Here is a 22,418-nt window from a genome sequence, read left to right on the forward strand (position 1 = left end):
TTTCAGCAACTTACCATGCAAAAGATTTTTGAAAACCTCAACGTGCAAGGGCAAGTCTAACTAATGGCAGACATCATTAAATGACCTGCTGCAAAAAATTATGGCCCAATGTAGTTGCAGCACTGTTACAAAACAGGTTGACAGGATTGGACATCACCAAGGTCCAGGACTCCTGGGACGCCTGAAATTTCTGCGGTGTGGAAGAGTCTGTGTTTCATTTTTAATATAGAGTGCGATAGGTTGCAGCCCCTGTTCCAATATTTGAAGGGGCTGCTCCTCAATTTTTGGCTGCACTTTAGTCGTAAGCTCCTGATCTTTGGCCACACAGTGCAGAGAGGTGGTTAAATCGAAGGACCTCCTCGAAGGACTGCTCCTGGGCCTGACCAAGGTGGCCATAAACAGATCCAGGCAGCGGGCGGTTCAAGGGGGTCATTCAGACCGACTGCCGGCCTCTCTTCCGTGACTACGTTTGGGCACGGATATCCCTGGAGATGGAGCACATGGTGTCCACACGTACGCTTGATGCCTTCCGTGACTGGTGGGCACCTGAGAGTCTGCAGTACATCACCACACCCCGGCCCCAGAATCGTATTTTAATTTGATTTAAGTCTCATTTAAATTTTGTTTAATGTGCAGTTAATGGTTGTGCCCCTTTAAGAGGAGGGCGGGGCACTTGCTTCTCTTCTCCTCTCACAGGGTCCTGGTCTCACTCACAATGCAACAGCTGTACAAATATTTTAAAGTAATTTTCAATCAAGTGCCCCTTTTTTTTTGAAGGCACCAAAAACCATAAATTAACAATTGAACATTAAGGGAACCTTTGGCAAATCAACTCAAATCAAATTCAAATTCTGTTCCCTGTTGAAATGATGCACTCCAGTCCCTTCGGCGCCCACCTCTCGCGGAAGGCCGCGAGCGTACCGGTGGACACCGCGTGCTCCATCTCCAGGGACACCCTGGCTCAGATGTGACACGGAAGAGAGGCAGGCAGTCGGGCTGAATGACCCCCTCGACCACCTGCTGCATGCACCAGTTAATGGCCATGTAAGGGGAAGGCAATCAGCTTTCCCTTCTGACCTTATATGAGCGGTTTCGAATCGCTCCCACACCCTTGGTTCTAGACTCTGGAATTATGAAAGGACTGTGACAGACTTGGACAGACAATCAGTTTCAAGGTAGGAAGCAGGTATGGCTTTATTGTGTTTAAAAGGAAGTAAAAGGCGCACCTTTAATAACACACACAAAATAGTAATACCAATACACACTGAGGGGTACAACACATTGAATAAATTGTCAACATACAGCCTGTGGGGAAAGGAAAACAGCTTAAACTCTAAATGGGGTAAAGAGGAGAATGCAGATACATTTACACAAGTTATCCCAGCCTCCCCCTCCCAATTCCCCTAACTAACTAAGTTATAGCTCTGGGGGTTCAGGGGCTATGCTCACCAATCCCTTTTGACAGTTGCCGGTGAACCGCGGATTTGGGGTTCGCTGCACTTGGCCTTCTAGGCGAGCCATACCCCGGATGGAGGAGAGGACTTTGGACTGCGTAGTCTTCAGTTGTGGTGCGTCCGTCGATGCGGTAAGTTGCGTTTTGGATGTATGGGGTAAGTACCCACTTTCTTTGGTTAGGAATAGTTTTAGTTAGTCCTTTTAGGTAATTTCTCACCCATTGGTCGTTCAGAAGTAGATTGTGGAGTGGAAATAAATGTCAATTCTTTGGTTTTTGCTGAGTTGGTTTCGGTTGGTCGTTTCGCTGGTTGTGGTGGCCTGGGTTGTCAGTTTGGTTGCGGACAACCTTCCGTTCCGTGGGCCTCTTGCTGTCGGCGAGCTCGGTCGATCCTTGATGGTTTCTTGTAGTTTTCTCCACCACTCCATTTCTTCACTCCCCACCTCCTGCTGCTTGAGTGTCCTTTTCCTTGTAAAACTGGGAATATACCCCAAACAGGCTTCCTTATCTCCCACCAAATCTAGCCCAGCTCTTTGTTTCAAGGGAACTACTCATTAGTTTTGAGCTCTCTTAGTCAGAATTTGTCGGGCTCGTTCGGCAGTAATTTGATTATGATGTCAGGAAATTGTGTTGGGGAAATTGATGGGATTGAAGGCTGATAAATCCCCAGGGCCTGATGGACTGCATCCCAGAGTACTTAAGGAGGTGGCCTTGGAAATAGCGGATGCATTGACAGTCATTTTCCAACATTCCATTGACTCTGGATCAGTTCCTATCGAGTGGAGGGTAGCCAATGTAACCCCACTTTTTAAAAAAGGAGGGAGAGAGAAAGCAGGGAATTATAGACCAGTCAGCCTGACCTCAGTAGTGGGTAAAATGATGGAATCAATTATTAAGGATGTCATAGCAGTGCATTTGGAAAATGGTGACATGATAGGTCCAAGTCAGCATGGATTTGTGAAAGGGAAATCATGCTTGACAAATCTTCTGGAATTTTTTGAGGATGTTTCCAGTAAAGTGGACAAGGGAGAACCAGTTGATGTGGTATATTTGGACTTTCAGAAGGCTTTCGACAAGGTCCCACACAAGAGATTAATGTGCAAAGTTAAAGCACATGGGATTGGGGGTAGTGTGCTGACGTGGATTGAGAACTGGTTGTCAGACAGGAAGCAAAGAGTAGGAGTAAATGGGGACTTTTCAGAATGACTAGTGGGGTACCGCAAGGTTCTGTGCTGGGGCCCCAGCTGTTTACATTGTACATTAATGATTTAGACGAGGGGATTAAATGTAGTATCTCCAAATTTGCGGATGACACTAAGTTGGGTGGCAGTGTGAGCTGCGAGGAGGATGCTATGAGGCTGCAGAGTGACTTGGATAGGTTAAGTGAGTGGGCAAATGCATGGCAGATGAAGTATAATGTGGATAAATGTGAGGTTATCCACTTTAATGGTAAAAACAGAGAGACAGACTATTATCTGAATGGTGACAGATTAGGAAAAGGGGAGGTGCAACGAGACCTGGGTGTCATGGTACATCAGTCATTGAAGGTTAACATGCAGGTACAGCAGGCGGTTAAGAAAGCAAATGGCATGTTGGCCTTCATAGCGAGGGGATTTGAGTACAGGGGCAGGGAGGTGTTGCTACAGTTGTACAGGGACTTGGTGAGGCCACACCTGGAGTATTGTGTACAGTTTTGGTCTCCTAACCTGAGGAAGGACATTCTTGCTATTGAGCGAGTGCAGCGAAGGTTCACCAGACTGATTCCCGGGATGGCGGGACTGACCTATCAAGAAAGACTGGATCAACTGGGCTTGTATTCACTGGAGTTCAGAAGAATGAGAGGGGACCTCATAGAAACGTTTAAAATTCTGACGGGTTTAGACAGGTTAGATGCAGGAAGAATGTTCCCAATGTTGGGGAAGTCCAGAACCAGGGGTCACAGTCTAAGGATAAGGGGTAAGCCATTTAGGACCGAAATGAGGAGAAACTTCTTCACCCAGAGAGTGGTGAACCTGTGGAATTCTCTACCACAGAAAGTAGTTGAGGCCAATTCACTAAATATATTCAAAAGGGAGTTAGATGAAGTCCTTACTACTCAGGGGATCAAGGGGTATGGCGAGAAAGCAGGAATGGGGTACTGAAGTTGCATGTTCAGCCATGAACTCATTGAATGGTGGCGCAGGCTAGAAGGGCCGAATGGCCTACTCCTGCACCTATTTTCTATGTTTCTATGTTTCTATGTGTTAATGTGGAAAATCACCGATTGGCATTGTTTGAGCAGTGTTTAAACTCTTGGGCCGTTGGGCTGGGCCCGTGATTTCTATAGGTCTATTTGCACATGCATACCACTAATGGTCTCCGGTGATTAGCCTGATAGCTCTTGATGCATTTATTGTCACTAGGGAGCGAATTTTTATGTCTCACAGTTCTTGTTAGTTATCGATCAACTCATTCTCCCAGACAAATTAAATTAGCTACAATACCCAATTCCTGAATGAAGTCCCACCCTCTGTCCTGGCAGTCTGTTCCAAAATGTTCCTTTAGAGATCTTAAACTTGTCATGCTCTTAGGTACCTTCCTCAGAGTTTTTCCTAGGATACCAAAATGTTCATCAAGTTCCAAATTAAATTCCCTTTCCTATGAGTCCAAACACTGGGGGGAGATGGGGGGAGACGGGGGGCGGGGGGGGTGGGGTGGGTGGTCTCCATGAATGCATCCCCTTTTATACCCTGCAGGCCTTATCTGTCCCTTTAAACTCATTTGTGTCCCGAAGTTTTTCCTTCCATTTTAAAAGTCCAGAAAGGGATTCTTCTCTGCCGGGGAAAAAGTACAAGGAATCTTTGCGAAATATTAGTAAATTCTACAGCCACCTTGGCCATGCCCAGGAGCAGTCCTATGAGAAGGCCTTCCGACATGCCCACTCCCCTCCACACAGGGTGCCCAAAGATCAGGAGTGTGGGACTGAAATGCAACCAAAATTTAAGGAGCAGCCCTTTCAAAACAGGCTGCAATCTCGCACATTCAACATAAACATGGAACAGGGAGTCTTCCAGACTGCAGAAAATACAGGCAGCCTGGGAGTCTGTGAATCGACTTAAAAACATTTTGCACGGGATTGCTCCATGCAACACCCTCCAGGCCAAGTCCCCAATAAATAAAGTGAGGACTCCTGCATGGAGAGCACTCCATTGGGGACCTTCGCCTCCTCCGGATGGCAAGATGGTGCGCCATGGCGTGTCTGGACAGCAGACGAGGATGGCAAGGTGGAGGATGTGTAAGAGCAGCCCGTACAGGAATCCCCTCCGCGCAGAACTGAAAGGAAAAACCGAATGGCTTACTCCTGCACTTATTTTCTATGTTTCTATAAGCAACCTGGGGCGGGACGTGGCTCTGAGCCATCACCTCCATAGTACAGTTGATCGCTTTAAATCCACATACCAGTTGGTCGAACACATTCAGGTGATGTGGACACAACATCATGTGCACCTCTTTCCTGACATCCCTTCAGATCAGTGCTGGTCATGGAGTTTCCCCACTTAACCACATATGGAGGTGCCCCATGATACCACACATATACCCCATTTCAGATAACCTCAAGATTTTCTACCCAATATATTGGCACTGGCCGCTGTGACTGACCCATCACTGGCATCCTGAGAACTATCCCCATCATAGTTTGGTTGTAATGATCACAATCGATCGGGACTGGGTATGCTTCGGAGGCCAACCATGACTGACAAGGGCTCATGAGATTGCCATAAGTGCTCATGGCTTTTAGGTGTCTGTTGTCAACCCATGATGGTACGCGACAATGTGAATGTTTAAAAATGTATAGAGACATTGAAGTTGAGAACGTGGGAATTGTATAGGGACAGTATAAGCTAACAAACAATTCATGGAGGAATAGCCATGACATCTCAGACTCGAGACTGCGAAATGTTACAACACTAACACATATTGAAAAAAAATCCACAGCTTGCAGAAAAACCTCAAGGTCTTATTAAATCATGTTATTAACCTGAAACATTGACAGAAGGTCTTTGTTTAAAATCGGACCATGCTTGGGTCGGCTTATGAGTGGACAAAGAGAAGGAGGGATCAAAAGAGATGGGCTGAGCTGGGATGTCACTCTGGCCCTATCTTGTTATCTTTTGCCGAAAATGTATAACCATCGTCCCTTTACAATGTAACGTCACTTTGTCCGTAGGAAGTGAGTGCGTTCGAACAGACATGCATTCCTTCTGTCTGATAAAGTCCCCGATCGGGATTTGCTTTTTAAATAAAAGCTTGCTTTGTTTAAAGCACAAACGGTATTCGTTTCAGTAATTTTGCTGAACCAGATTGAGGTAAAAGAATCCAGGAATCAACATTTGGTGTCAGAAGTGGGATCTCAACGGACGACTGCCGAAAACTTGCGAATTAAGAGCCAGACTAGCCTTGGACGAGACGAGGGGAAAGTGGCCACTGGAGTGAGTATGATTTCAATACTGCTCCAGTTTCCCCCGGTTTCAAAAGTCTGAGGAAAGTTTAGCCACTCGCTGGTTCTCAGGTAGTGTCTGAACTAGATCCAGGACAATCTGGTGAATACCTTTCAAACTTAGAATAGGGATAGAGATAGGGAAATTGCGCGATGATGCAAACCAAGCGGCGACTTGGAAAGATAGGTTATAGTTAGAGCTAGATAGGGATAGATGATCAATCATGGATCCAAAAATTAATAGGAAAGAAAAGAGACTCTTGTGAACGTCTGTTTAAATGAGAAATCCTTCTGTGATTTTTACTGTAAAAAAAAAGCCGGGGAGTTGTGGTTTGTTTTATCTCAAACAGAATGAAAGCTTTTTTTAAACCCTTCGTAGTGTTGTCCTGTATGTGGGAAGTTTAAGAGTGTGAACCTTATTGAATTACGTATATTCGGATGATAAGTTACGGAGCCAGGAAATGCACAAAAGACAGGTTTGTTAAAAAAAAAGAAAAAATTACATGGTCCCGGTGGTTAAAAAAAAAGGATTTAACATGCTCACTTACTTGTCGAAAGAAAACATTCAGAGAAGGCACAGCAAAACAACTGAGATGGATTCAAAAGGATTCAAAAAAATATATTATATTAAATAACACGACCTTGAGGCTGGAACAATTGAGATAACGAAAAGCAGTCCACAGCCTATGTGCCAGACTTCTCTCTAGTTATGGAAAAGAAAAAAAAAGTAACGTACTAAATAGGTGCTAAAAAAAAATGTTCTGAGATTTTAAATTATGAGAAAAATTCCACTGCAGTCTAAAAGAAAAAAAATCACTCCTGTCCAGTTGGCAGAAAAACTCCATTAAATTAGGGCTTTCATTGACTGATTGGATTTAAACTGCGCAGTGACGCGAAAGGATAGGGAAATTTGGAGACTAAAAGAAATTAAATTTAGAAAATTAGGCTCACAGGGAATTAAATAAGGCTTATGGGAAATTAAATAGAGGATAGGTGTTCAAGTCAGGTGTGACGTCGACCTCGTATATCACTTGGCCCGTCTAGGCACTGATTGAATTTAAATCACACAGCAACTCGAAAGGTAGGGCCAATGCGGATGCGCAACGACGCGAACGCGCAGCGACGCGAGACGTGCGGCGGCGCGAGCGTGCGGCCGAGTAGAGGAGGGATGACGCAGACGCGCAGCAGCGTGGAACGCGTAGCGATGCGAGACGTGCAGTGGCGCGAGCGTGCGGCCAAGTGAAGGAGGGCTGATGCAGATGCGCAGCAGCGTGGAACGCGTAGCGACGCGAGACGTGCAGCGGCACGAGTGTGCGGCCAAGTGAAGGAGGGCTGACGCAGACGCACGGCAGCATGAACGTGTAGTGACGTGGGACGTGCGGCGGCGCAAGCGCGCGAACGAGTGAACGTGGGCCGACGCGAACGCGCAGCGACGCGAACCGTGAAGTAATATCAAAGTCAGTGCTGATTTTAGTAAGTCTGTTTATTGTAAGTCTATTGGTTTCAAGTATTTCGAATCGCGCGGCGACGTGAGCCATGGGGCGACGCGGCTTTGTGTTAGTTTAGTAAAGTCCGTTTATTTCAAGTGTTTCGAATTGCGCGACGACGCGAGCCACGGGGCGACGCTGCTTTGTGTTAGTTTAGTAAAGTCCGTTTATTTCAAGTGTTTCGAATCGCGCGGCAACACGAGCCGCGGGGCGACGCGGCTTTGTGTTAGTTTAGTAAAGTCCGTTTATTTCAAGTGTTTTGAATCGCGCGGCGACGCAAGCTGCGGGGCGACGCGGCTTTGTGTTAGTTTTAGTAAAGTCTGTTTGTTTTAAGTTTGTTCAAATCGCACGACGACGTGAATGCGTAACGACACGGTAATACGAGGGACAGCGTGAAAATGGGTAATCAGTTGGATAAAACAATGGATGCGGATAGTCTGCTACAAAAGTTATGTGAGGAATTCCCTGAAAGAGCTGAAGACTTTAGAAAATTATCAGGAGCCCTGAATAAATTATTAGGAGATGACCAGTGGCCTCTAGGTGGCACTAGAAGCGTAGAGGTAGCAAAAAAGCACAGGGATTGTCAAAAATTAAAAGATGCATCACTTCTGTCAAGTTGGCAAATAAATGCTATTAAATTGGGACTCTCATTGACAGAGGGAACACATGTTAAAACTGTAGACGTCTTAAAAAAAAAGAATGTGCGCATGAGAAACTTACTAAGAGATCCTCTGGGACCTCTGAGAAAGGTATTGACCGACTACGTAGTAAAATGGCTGGCTTTGTGTTAACCGAGGCTGATGATGAAATTGATGAGTGGTCACTGACTCAGCGCCCAACGGCGCCTCCTGCACCCCCTGGCCCCTTGCTCCAGTCCTCTTCCCAACACCTTCCACCTTACACTCCGGCGAAAGGAGTTAAAAATAACCCCATACCACCAAAGCAACAAACCCAAACTGACTCCTCATCCTCTGATAGCGATTCGGATCCCCAGTTCACAAGCAATATAGCCGAAAGGACCAGATCTCACACTTGAAAGGGCAGAACTATATCTCGATATCACAGACAGTCCCGTAAATCTTCTAGTCAATCTACCAGTCCAAGTTGTGAAAGACATAGCAAATCGAGACGCAGAACTGTCAAGCAGTCAGACAGCTCCGAAACATCCTCCGACCTAGGAATGATTTCCAAGATCCCAAAATCCTGACACCAATTCCCTGTCAGACCAATGCCAAACCCTGATGCACAACAAGCTGCAGACCACCCCACTATAGATGTCTGTGTGATCTTCGAACAACTATTCGATTGCTCACGCTATTGAAAGGGCAGTTAGATATTATTGGCAGGAAAAGAAAGGGGAGGGGGGAGGTGCGCCCCCAACCCGGGTCAAGACTGAATACGTGACTAGAAAGGAAGAGCCATCTCGGGAGGAAGGATCAATAGAACCGCAGTGTTGCATACAGGATTGGATGGATAAGCAAGGATACAGTTATACTAAACAACCAAACGGCCCGAGCCCTGCTAATAAACCTCCCTATTGTCCCCAGCATGGACTGGGTAAGAGGAATTGACTGTTTTAATTGTGGGCAGGAAGGACATTGGAATAAAAATTGCCCCTACCGTCAGCATGGAAAAGGAAGAGGAGGAAGAGGAGGGGGGCAAGGGGGGAGAGGAGGATCTTATATTAACTTCTCCCAGAACAACCCCTTTGGTCAATTGTCCCCCGATTGACTATGCAGCTTGATTGTGCAGGGATCCTCCCCGGACGACGAACCAATGATATTGTTAAAAATTCTGAATGAGTGGCAACCCTTTTTGATAGATACGGGAGCCTTCATGTCTTCTGTACAATCAAAGCTTAAACTCCCTGCCTCTACTGAAACACAGGAACTTTCAGGATTCCTGGGACAAATCTCGACATTCCCAGTGTCAGAACCGGTTAAAATGGGTTACCAGGAAGAATCGGTGGAACATCGAGTTGTTATCACAACCAATCTGGACTGTAACTTGATGGCTAGAGACCTCCACTGCAAATTATTCCAGTTGCATTTGGAGTGTGGAGATGATGGGATTATTGTAAAACAGGGAACCCTTAAGCGGCAGTATTATACCACTAGAACCCCTCAGTGGTGGTCTCTGGACCTGCCGCAGGCACCCTATCACGTGACCCTAGCATACGATCCCAGTGGAAAGAATCAGGACCTGCAGAACTTTTATCAGGATCACGAAGGGGAAATGAAGGAAATTCTATTAAGGGCTAGAGTGACTGGACCGGAAGGGAAGGCAGATTTTGTGGAAATGGACAGCCCCCAACGGTGGCACCACATATTACTCGTGAATTATTACCTCCCCACCACGCTAAAGATTTGGGAGTTATGGTGCGCCAGGCTATAGACGAGGCTGACCCTACCAGCCGGGATGTGCAAATTCCACGGGGACCCCGAGAAGGTCTTAACGTCTCTGCAGCATCATACTGGCTCTGACATACCTGACTATGTGGATCCTCATGTGTGGGCAGAGGACCCCTCCCAAGTGGGTTATCACAGGCAATAACGAGTATCCACCGAGCTTTGGAGGCTAGCCGAGTCGAACCAATTTGCCAGTTTCCAGTCCCTAGCACGGCTAAACAAATGCGACAGTGTTTGAGGATGATCAATTACTGCAGATCCTGGATCCCTAATGTTGCCCTGATGACTAAGCACCTCACCCCGTATACAAATAGAAACCGTAGATGTCCAAGCCTTTAAGGAACTAAAGACAGCCCTGCTGCAAGCTCCGGCTTTGGGTCGGCCCCTCTATGACCGGCCCTTTCAACTGTATTGTACAATTCTGAAAGACTGTGCTACCGTTGTCTTAACACATCTCACTCCGTAGCTGCCCTCCTGGGCCAACTGCAGACTCAACACCTTACCATGGCCAGGCAAAGCAGATATGAGATCTACTTACTAAACAATCCTAAGCTGACCTTTCGGCACTGTACTGCAATTAATCCGGCCTGTTTTCTTACTGAGCCACCCCAAGATGAGGAAGAACCCAGTCATGATTGTTTATCTTTAATTTAAGAGGCCACATCAGTCAGGGAAGATTTTATTGATGTACCAATTGAAGATCCAGACTGTATTATGTATGTTGACGGAATTAATCCAGAAGGTACACGAATCTCAGGATACGCCATAGTAAACCAGGAGAATCAGGTCTTGGAATCTCCCGCTTTTTGAAACTGCCTATTCTGCTCAACAAGCTGAACAATTCGCCCTCACCCGAGCCTGTATCTTGGCCAAAGATCTCAAAGTCAATATCTATACCGACTCTAGGTATGCCTTTGAGGTGGCCCATGATTTCGGACAATTATGGAAAAATAGGGGATTCCTAACCTCACAGGGGAATGAGATATCTCATAAACAGCTAGTATCTGATTTGTTGCAAGCCCTCATGTTCCCCAAACGCATTGCCATTGTCAAGATGGGCACGAGGAAGTTTTTAAATTCGACACTTTGTTTCGCAAGTCTGAGAGAAGTGTTGTTGGAGCGTTAAATGGACCCCACTGGAGGGCGCTGCAGGGGCAGTGGTGGAAATGTGTAGTCAATTTCATGTGAGTTTCATTCACTCATAACAAGTCACCTGGTCATTGGGCTTCTTTCTGCTAATTCTCGTCTTCTTCACAGTTGAGAAGCTGCTTTTTGAGGGCCATCATGGCAGCTGGGAGAGGCAGTACAAGGGCGATGCGGGGTTCTCAGATGCCAAGTTGGAGACAGTGGTGGGGGCAGTGGAGGACAGGTGGTGCATCCTTTTCTCTCCAGCTGGGAGGTCCACTCACAGATTCTCAGACCTCAGTGCACACTCACTCAGTGTCGCAAGAAGTTCTGCAATCTCACTCGTCTGGTCAAAGTGAGTACATGCTCCCCCAACCCGTACCTATGTACCTGTGAGCCTCTGTCTATTTCCATAACTCTTACAAGGCAGCCACTGTGCAGACACAGTAAACCAGCATTTAACTCAGGATGTGTGCCTACTCAGTTAATGCCTCATTTGATGCTTTGCTTAGAATCACTGCTGCTTAAGCTGCCCAGGCATTTCTTCCACATACATAACTGCAGTTACTCACTAAGCTTCCTTTCTTTTGCAGGCCAAGATGGCACATAACAGGCTGCAGCAGCATCAAACAGGAGGAGGGGAGCCTGAACTGCGCCAGCTCACAGACCTGGAGGAGCGAGTACTTTGCCTTACTGGCCCACAGGTGACCATCCCTGTGACAGTGGGGACCGTCGAGCCCGAACATTGTTAAGTGAAACCCTTTCATTTTAAGCAGAAGGCCTTATCATTTAGGCGCTCCACATTCTGACCATCTTTCTTCTTGCATGCCTGCCCCCCTTCCCTCACCTTAACGCCACTCTTATGCTATTTGTGCTTTCAGACAATGCCTGAGCCCCCGCAATCCAGTCTGCAGGGAGAAGAAATGGTGGAGGGGGAGGAGGAGGAGGAAGAGGACACTGAGTCACTGCTTCTCACACTCGCACGCACGAACTCAGATACTGAGAGTATGCAGTCATTGCAGTTGAGCTTAGGAAAGAGGTCTGCACTGGGTGATGCACTGGGGCCTAGCGGGCTGCAGCAGGGTCAAGAAGTAAGACAAGCTCGAGAGCCAGTTCCCCGGAGCAGGAGTTCTGCTCCACAGGACTCAGATGAGGACCTCATTAGTGAGGCGTTTGAAAAAGGGCAGTGGCCTTGCACTCCGGCAGGATAGGGGCAGTGGCAAATGTGCTCGGGAGCCTGTAACAAGTGGTAAGTAGCATGGAGGAGTCTGCCTCCTGCATTATAGACAGCTCTGTGCACACCATAGAGCCCATCATTGCCAGTGTGAAGGCAATGGTGGACTCCCAGACGGACATTGCGGATCCAGACCTCATGAGGTGTCTCATGGGTGATGTGGCAGCGACTATTGGGGCACAGGCGGAAGCAACGCAACATCTTGGTGCTGCAATAGTCAATGGTTGCTTGCATGGATGCTCAGACTGATCTCATGCAGTCTCAGCATGATGCCACGCAACATCTTGGTGATGTCATGCGGTCTCAGCGAGGGACTGCTATCATCACCGCTGTGTCCATCACAGTTCACTGGGGATCACACAGTGCCGCAGCAGCCCAGCAATCTGTGCTCTATCACATTGGTGCTGTGGCTGAGGTGCTGCCCCAGGGGAGTGGCACTGGGTCAGTGGAGCAGGAACCTGCTGTTCTCTGTCAGGACAACAGCATTTCTGATCCCACCACTGCTACTCTGCCATTGCAATTATCCACGGCTGTCACTCAGCCAGTCCAGACTGCCGCAGCCCAGCCTGAGGTACTTCAGTCTGCAACCCGGCCTTCCAGGCCCAGAGCTGGTCGAGGGCATCCTAGAAGACCATCTGTAGTCTCTGGCTTGGAAACACAGCAGCCTTCCACCAGCCATGCTGCAGCCATAGGAGAGATACTGCGGCTTAGTAGTAGAGTAGGTTTACATAAAAGGGGATGTAAGGAGATGCACAAGAGTGAATGATATATGTTATGTTGATGTTACACTTGTTACACATAAATGTTGATACTCATCTTTACTGTTTGGTCTTGTACCACATTTCAGTGTTGGGCATGTGGTATGGAAGGAAGGGGCCATTGATGTGTTTACAGGGAGGTACAAAGGAAGTGGTGAGTTGCGAGGGCCCTATTGGAACCGAGATCTTATGAGATGGTGTCAGACCTCCCTTGCAGTCTCGGGACAGTGTTGGCGCGTCCTGCCTGCTGGCTGTGCCTCCTCCTCCTGCTCCTCCTCATCCCGAGGTGCAACGGCTATGTCTTCGGGCAACGGCAGTGCCCTCATGATTACCAGGTTGTGAAGCATGCAGCAAACGATGATGAAGAGGGACACCTGGTCAGGTGAATACTGCAGGACTCCGCCTGAGTGGTCAAGGCAACAGAACCATTGCTTCAGCACTCCGATGGTCTGTTCAATGGTGCTCCTAGTGGCTGCATGACTGTCATTGTTAGAGTGCTGGGCAGGAGTGGTGGGATTGCAGAGGGGAGTCATGCACCAGGTGCACAGCGGGTAGCCTTTGTCTTCAAGGAATCAGCCAGGAGCTGCATTGTGTGGCTGGAACAGTGCTGGCATACAGGTCTGACGCAGGATGAAGGCATTGTGGCTGCTGCCTGGATAGTGGGCATGAATAACCAGTATTGTGCATCTATGGTTGCACACCAACTGGACATTGAGTGAGTGGTGTCCTTTTCGGTTTTGAAAGATCTCAGGATTGTGGTGTGGAGCCTTCAAGGCAAAGTGTGTGCAGTCTATGGCACCCTGCACCATGGGGAAGCGTGTCACTGTGACAAAGCCAGTTGACTGCTCCAGCTGCTTCTGTCTCATCGGAAATGAGATGTATTCCATCCTCCTCCTGTACAAAGCGTCTGTGATGTCACGCATGGAGTAATGGATGGAAAAGTGGGAGATGTTCGAGATGTCTGCTGTGGCTCCCTGAAACAATCCATTTGCATAGAAATTGAGGGCGATGGTGACCTTCACTGCCACTGAGAGAGCCGTCCTCAGCCTTGTTTGAGGCTCAAGGTTTGGCTGCAGTAGATGGCACAGCTCCGTCACCATGTCTTTTGTAAAGTGCAGTCTTCGCACACACTGCTCCTGAGAGAAGTGCACGTAGGAAAACTGTTGGCGAAACACGCTGGGTGCGTACGGCCTTCTGTTGGCACATCTGTGTAAGTGTCTGCCTCTGCCCACATCTTCATGGACCTCTTCATCCTGCTGCTGCTGTGCCTCTGCCTGCTGCTCTTGCTCCCTTTGCCTCTCACTGCTCCTTTCCATCAGCCTCTCCCTGTCCCTCTTCCTCTCCCTGTTCATCTCCCTGATCCTCGGAGAATGGGCCTCTCCCAGTGCAGGTCCCTCTCCCAGTGGGAACCCTTTTGTTTTCTCTCTCCCAATGCCTCTGCCTGGCTAAATGACGGCATCGTTATCTTCTGCGAAACGTCCTCCAATGGTAAAGTTGGAGGAGGTGGTCCACTGCCAACACTGAGCCCATGATTGGAAAAGAATGTTGTTCTCTCCAAATGGAGCTGACGAAAACAGGGAGACCGATGGAAGGCAAAGGAAACTGCGGGCCAGCAATCAATGATGGTGGTGGCAGAACCAAAAAACAAAATAGCTGCAACCTGGGGGAGAATTTGGCTGATCAAAAAATATTTCGAACAGCGTGCCTATCACTAGGTAGAAGAGTGCGGGGTGATTTAATCTTCCGGGCGGGCATGAGGCGAAGCGCACAGTGATTACCTCATCATCGTTGTGCGCAGAGGAGCGTCGCAAGGGACGCCGGAGCGGGGCGCAAAGCCGTAGCACCATCGGCGAAGAGGTGCACAATTCTGCACGAGTTGATGTGACCACTGCGCCAGCATGATAACTCATTACCGCTCCGTTTGTGCCAGGCATAGGCGTTAACTGGCCCTGCGCAAAGGGGCAATTTCGACCCCTTAATCTAATTGAGTTCCTATAATCCTGGATTCTATAGTGCAAAATTACCTTTGATTCAGCACTAATTATTATTACATTGTCAGTCTTACTTAGCTATCCCACAAGTATAGTTGGTTTAGGATGTTGGTGTAACTATCAGCTTGGTTTAGTGTGTTAGAAATTTATGGGTTCAGCTCCCATTCTGACCAAAGCTGACACTTCAGAGCAGTACTGAGGGAATGCTGATCTGTTAGAGGTGTTGCCCTTGTCCTTATAGGTAGTAGAGGGGTTTGGGAGTTACTGAAGTGCATCTTGTAGATGCTACACATTGCAGCCACGGTACACCTGTAATGGAGGGAGTGAATGTTTAAGATGGTGGATGGGGTGCCAGTCAAGCGGGCTGCTTTGTCCTGGATGGTGTCGGGCTTCTTGAGTGTTGTTGGAGCTGCACTCATCCAAGCAAGTGGAGAGTATTCCAGCACACTCCTGACTTGTGCCTAGTAGATATTTTAAATGAAATTCAGGGAACTAAGTGGGACTATAGGTCAGTACACTGCCCTTTTGCTTCTGTGTCCCAAGTTTGAATCCAGTTCATACCGATGGGGTGAAGGTTTCCTCTCTCATCCAGGGAAGGATCACTATGTAACATGAGGTTGGACATGGGTGTGGGCCAAGGTACAAGGCCACAGCACAAAAGTGCCTATAAATTGGCATAACATTGTTAATCTGAGAAAGGCTTTAAAAATTGCACTTGTCATCAGCTTCCTTTGTACCTTACGGCTAAAGGGATCAAGGGGTATGAAGAGAAAGCAGGAAAGGGATACTGAGGTGAAACAGAGAAACATAGAAAATAGGTGCAGGAGTAGGCCATTCGGCCCTTTGAGCCTGCACCACCATTCAATAAGATCATGGCTGATCATTCCTCAGTACACCTTTCCTGCTTTCTCTCCATACCCCTTGATCTCTTTAGCCGTAAGGGCCATATCTAACTCCCTCTTCAATATATCCAATAAACTGGTATCAACAACTCTCTGCGGCAGGGAATTCCACAGGTTAATAACTCTCTGAGTGAAGAAGTTTCTCCTCATCTCAGTCCTAAATGGCCGACCCCTTATCCGAATACTGTGTCCCCTGTTTCTGGACTTCCCCAACATTGGGAACGTTCTACCCGCATCTAACCTGTCCCGTCCCGTCAGAATCTTATATGTTTCTATGAGATCCCCTCTCATTCTTCTAAACTCCAACGTATAGAGGCCCAGTTGATCCGGTCTCTCCTCATATGTCAGTCCAGCCATCCCGGGAATCAGTCTGATGAACCTTCGCTGCACTCCCTCAATAGCAAGAATGTCATTCCTCAGATTAGGAGACCAAAACTGAACACAATATTCCAGGTGAGGTCGCACCAAGGCCCTGTACAACTGCAGTAAGACCTCCCTGCTCCTATATTCAAATCCCCTAGCTATGAAGGCCAACATACCATTTGCTTTCTTCACCGCCTGCTGTACCTGCATGCCAACTTTCAATGACTGATGAACCATGACACCCAGGTCTCATTGCACCTCCCCTTTTCCTAATCTGCCGCCTTTCAGATAATATTCTGTCTTCGAATTTTTGCCCCCAAAGTGGATAACCTCTCATTTATCCACATTATGCTGCATCTGCCATGCATTTGCCCACTCACCTAACCTGTCCAAGTCACCCTGCAGCCTCTTAGCGTCCCCTTCACAGCTCACACCACCACCCAGTTTAGTGTCATCTGCAAACTTGGAGATATCACACTCAATTCCTTCATCTAAATCATTGATGTATATTGTAAAGAGGTGGGGTCCATGTACTGAGCCCTGCGGCACTCCACAAGTCACTGCCTGCCATTCTGAAAAGGACTCGTTTATTCCGACTCGCTGCTTCCTGTCTGCCAACCAGTTCTCTATCTACGTCAGTATGTTACCCCAATACCATGTGCTTTGATTTTGCACACCAATCTCTTGTGTGGGACCTTGTCAAAAGCCTTTTGAAAGTCCAAATACACTACATCCACTGGTTCTCCCTTGTCCACTCTATTAGTTACATCCTCAAAAAATTTCAGAAGATTTGTCAAGCATGATTTCCCCTTCATAAATCCATACTGACTTGGATCGATCCCGTCACTGCTTTCCAAATGCGCTGCTATTTCATCCTTAATAATTGTTTCCAACATTTTCCCCACTACTGATGTCAGGCCAACCATTCTATAATTACCCGCTTTCTCTCTCCCTCCTTTTTTAAAAAGTGGTGTTACATTAACTACCCTCCAGTCCATAGGAATTGATCCAGAGTTGATAGACTGTTGGAAAATGATCACCAAATGCATCCACTATTTCTCGGGCCACTTCCTTAAATACTCTGGGATGCAGACTATCAGGCCCCGGGGATTTATCGGCCTTCAATCCCATCAATTTCCCAAACACAATTTCCCACCTAATAAGGACATCCTTCAGTTCCTCCTTTTCACGAGACCCTCAGTTCCCTAGTACTTCCGGAAGGTTATTTGTGTCTTCCTTCATGAAGACAGAACAAAAATATTTGTTCAATTGGTCTGCCATTTCTTTATTCCCCATTATAAATTCACCTGAATCCGACTGCAAGGGACCTACGTTTGTCTTCACTAATCTTTTTCTCTTCACATATCTATAGAAGCTTTTGCAGTCAGGTTTTATGTTTCCGGCAAGCTTCTTCTCGTACTCTATTTTTCCCCACCTAATTAAACCCTTTGTCCTCCTCTGCTGAATTCTAAATTTCTCCCAGTCCTCAGGTTTGCTGCTTTTTCTGGCCAATTTATATGCCTCTTCCTTGGATTTCCTTAATTTCCCTTCTTGAGCCACCTTCCCCGTTTTATTTTTACTCCAGGCAGGAATGTATAATTGCTGAAGTTCATCCATGTGATCTTTAAATGTTTGCCAATGCCTAGCCACCATCAACTCTTTAAGTATCATTTGCCAGTCTATTCTAGCCAAATCACGCCTCAAACCATCGACGTTACCGTTCCTTAAGTTCAGGATCTTAGTTTCTGAATTAACCGCTTCACTCTCCATCTTAATAAAGAATTCTACCATGTTATGGTCACTCTTCCCCAAGGGGCCTCGCACAACAGAATTGCTAATTAGTCCTTTCTCATTACACATCACCCAGTCTAGGATGGCCAGCTCTCTAGTTGGTTCCTCGACATATTGATCTAGAAAACCATCCCCAATACACTCCAGGAAATCCTCCTCCACCGCATTGCTACCAGTTTGGTTAGCCCAATCAATATGTAGATTAAAGTCACCCATGATAACTGCTGTACCTTTATTGCATGCATCCCTAATTTCTTGTTTGATGCTGTCCCCAAACTCACTACTACTGTTTGGTGGTCTGTACACAACTCCCACTAGCGTTTTCTGCCTTTGGCATTCCGTAGCTCCACCCATACCAATTGCACATCATCCAAGCTAATGTCCTTTCTTAATATTCCATTAATTTCCTCTTTAACCAGCAATGCCACCCCGCCTCCTTTTCCTTTCTGTCTATCCTTCCTAAATGTTGAATACCCTGGACGTTGAGTTCCCAGCCTTGGTCACCCTGGAGCCATGTCTCCGTGATGCCAATCACATCATACCTGTTAACTGCTATTTGCGCAGTTAATTCATCCACCTTATTATTCTGAATACTCCTCGCATTGAGACACAGAGCCCTCAGGCTTGTCTTTCTAACACACTTTGCCCCCTTAGAATTTTGCTGTAATGTGGCCCTTTTTGCTTTTTGCCTTAGGTTTCTGTGCCCTCCACTTTTACTTTTCTTCTTTCTATCTTTTGCTTCTGCCCCCATTCTACTTCCCTCTGATTCCCTGCATAGGTTCCCCTGCCATATTCGTTTAACTCCTCCCCAACAGCACTAGCAAACACTACCCCGAGGACATTGGTTCTGGTCCTGCCCAGGTGCAGACCGTCCAGTTTGTACTGGTCCCACCTCCCCCAGAACCGGTTCCATTGTCCCAGGAATTTGAATCCCTCCCTTCTGCATCACTCCTCAAGGCACGTATTCATCTGAGCTATCCTGCGATTCTTACTCTGACTAGCATGTGGCACTGGTAGCAATCCTGAGATTACTACTTTTGAGGTCCTACTTTGTAATTTAGCTCCTATCTCCCTAAATTCACCTTGTAGGACCTCATCCCATTTTTTTACCTATATCGTTGGTACCTATATGCACCATGACAACTGGCTGTTCACCCTCCCTTTTCAGAATGCCCTGCAACCGCTCCAAGACATCCTTGACCCTTGCACCAGGGAGGCAACATACCATCCTGGAGTCTCGGTTGCGGCCGCAGAAATGTATATCTTTTCCCCTTAAAATTGAATCCTCTATCACTATAGCTCTCCCACTCTTTTTCTTACCCTCCTGTGCAGCAGAGCCACCCACGGTGCCATGAACTTGGCTGCTGCTGCTCCTTCCCTGATGTATCATCCCCCCCAACAGTACCCAAAGCAGTGTATCTGTTTTGTTGGGGGATGACCGCAGGGGACCCCTGCACTACCTTCCTTGCACTGCTCTTCCTGTTGGTCACCCATTCCCTATCTGGCTGAGTACCCTTTACCTGCGGTAAGATCAACTCACTAAATGTGCTATTCACGTAATTCTCAGCATTGTGGATGCTCCAGAGTACATCCACCCGCAGCTCCAGTGCCACAATACGGTCTGTCAGGAGCTGCAGGTGGATGCACTTCCCGCACACATAGTGGTCAGGGACACCAGAAGCATCCCTGATTTCCCACATAGCACACGTGTCTAAGCTCTCCTGTCATGACTTAATCCCTAGATAAACTTAATTTGGCAACAACAATGCAAAATGTTAATTACTGATAAAGAAAAGAAAAAGAAAAACTACTTACCAATCTCCAGCCAATCACTTACCCCCTTGGCTGTGACGTTACCTTTCAATTTCTTTCTACTTCGTTTTTTGCCTTCTCACCCTGCTGCACCTGCACCAGCTGTGCCTTTTATAGGTGAATGATCAGCCATGATCTTATTGATTTGTGGTGCAAGCTCGAAGGGCCGAATGGCCTACTCCTGCACCTATTTTCTATGTTTCTATGTTGAAGAAAAGTTAATATTTTGGGGAAAAAAATGACGTTGATCATTTTTCTTTGGGTAGTTGAAGAGATTTTTTCTGCAAATGTTATAATATAGCTTAGCACTTAAATATTTAAAATAAATATATTTCTGTGGTATGTTTTTGATGTGCAGTAGAGGATGCTCTTCTCAACTTGGGTCTAAAGCACACCATTTTACCCTTGTTGTGAACAAAAAAGGACAGTTTTGCTCTGAACCTAACAGCAATAAATGACCTGGAACTTTCATGGTGACACTGATAAAATGGAAGAATGATCCTATTTAGTTGAGAGATGTGAGCCTTGGCACAGTAGTAGCATAGGCAACTCTCGATTATCCATACACAGATCCAATGGGAAACCATTGTAATGGGATTTAAAATTCTGTTGCTAACAAGTGAAAAGACAGCTCCAAATAATTTGGAAAAATTGCCTTCCAAACACAGTTCTCATTTGTATTTGCTCATTCTCTCTCTCTCTCACACTCTCTCACTGTCACCATAAAAATCACCCTCCTCTGCCCTTGCTTTGCTGGTGTGTGTGTGTGTGCGCTGTTGCAGCCGCGGTCTCTCAAGGCTGCTGCTGACTTTTGGAACGGGGGCAGTGCCGGCACCGGGTTCCAGGCACAGAACCTGTACATGCATGCTGGTAATGTCCATCTTTTGTTACTGTTTGTATTAATTCATTAAAGTTTTAACTTATAAATCTAAACTCGCCCTAACGATTGTATTTATTCATTAAAGTTTCAACTTTAAAATGTAGACTCACCCTAACGGAAAAATCGTTTACCCGGAATAGCCCAATCCCCGAGGGACCTGGATAATCGAGAGTTGCCTGTACTCCATTATTCGAGACAGGAGGGAATGGTTTCAAATCCCACTCCATACATGTGGATGCATAATCTAGGCGGACACTTAAGGACAGTGCTGAGGGGTGCTGCAATGTGGGAAGTGCCATCTATTGGACAAGACATTAAACTGAGGCCCCATTTGCACTCTCAAGTGAATGTAAAAGATTCAATGGTACTATTCAAAGAGGAGTAGGGGAATGGTCTTGGTATCCTGGTCAAGACCACTGGAAAACATAGGAAATAAGTGCAGCTGTGGGCCATTTGGCCCTTCGAGCCTGCATTGCCATTCAATATGATCATGGCTCAGAGAGCTGTGAGCATGTGGAATTCTCTGCCACAGAAGTTGTTGAGGCCAGTTCGTTAGATATATTCAAAAGGGAGTTAGATGTGGCCCTTATGGCCCTTGTGGCTCTGAGGTCTGGGAGAAATTTAGAAATGTAGAGGTAAGTAGGTACACTTACATGAACTTACCACTAACTAACTGTAAGATGTGCAACTAAATGTTAGTTAAAGTTATTCAATTTTACCACTTCAATATGTGACTTCAACACTTCAATTATATATATATAATTGAAGTGTTGAAGTATATTATATATATTTTATATTATATATATTTTATATATATTATATATATATATATATTTTATATATTATATATATTATATATATATATAAAAACACAAAACAACATTCTTCTGAAGCTGATTTCTTTAATCTTGTCAATTTATCAAAAGTGTAAAGGTGCTTCAATTGGAACAAAAACAACCATAGAACGGCTATGACAGCAAATTCGATGAAGCTGTAAACATGCTGATGAACTGAAAAGAACATCAGAAATGTAAACCGAATACAATAGAGATGATTCTGCAATCCAGTGCTGTCAGCAATGCTCACAGGAAGTGCTTCTTGGAAAACACAAGCTAGTGTATCTTGCAAAGTGCCAGATTGTGGAATCATCACTAATAAACACATAAATACATCACACAATTTAGATAATGTAAATAAAAGCATTGTATTTAACTTGAACTGTGAATTCCAAGCTAGAAGGCATGTACAAAATGATTAACCCCTTTTATTAGATATTTTCCCCACAGAGTAATAGATATGTGGAACAGTAACCAATGACAGCAACTGCCCTCTGTTGCTAGCACCACCTTCTGTGATCCCAACTTCATGGCCAGTCTCTTGTATAGTGCTCGGCAGCCACAGGTGCCCTCTGTGCTACCCTCACTGATACTGACCATTCTTTGTGTTCTCTACACAAATCCTCTGTACTCTAGCTACCACATTGACAATTCCTAGGCTTCAACTCTTCCGAGTGTGCCCAGACCCCAGTCCCTCATGCAAGGACAGGTCAAAGGATTGGTAATTACCTCACAGCTGTCCTCCCCTCCCCACCCACTGGCTCCACCACTGCTCTCATGCTCTCTGATCACAGCTGCTTCCAGTTATCTTAATCCAGACCCACTGTGCTCCCAAACCTCAGCCACCCCTATTTCTTCCAGAGTAGAGTTTCTCTGGTTCCCCAGATTTCATCCCTTGCAG

General features: G+C 46.4%; 1 protein-coding gene across 1 annotated transcript in view; it reads right to left on the bottom strand.

The window, feature by feature from the left end:
- The window catches only part of LOC139264147 (alpha-2,8-sialyltransferase 8F-like), a 92,283-nt gene extending 84,815 nt beyond the window's left edge, over positions 1-7,468 (bottom strand). Inside the window, exon 1 of the mRNA XM_070880233.1 lies at positions 7,104-7,468. Within this exon, the coding sequence (XP_070736334.1) occupies positions 7,104-7,468 (365 nt within the window). The remainder of the gene's footprint in view (positions 1-7,103) is intronic.
- Positions 7,469-22,418: the final 14,950 nt, after the last annotated feature.

The sequence above is a fragment of the Pristiophorus japonicus genome, chromosome 5 (assembly GCF_044704955.1).
Source record: "Pristiophorus japonicus isolate sPriJap1 chromosome 5, sPriJap1.hap1, whole genome shotgun sequence".
Classification (NCBI taxonomy): Eukaryota; Metazoa; Chordata; class Chondrichthyes; family Pristiophoridae; genus Pristiophorus; species Pristiophorus japonicus.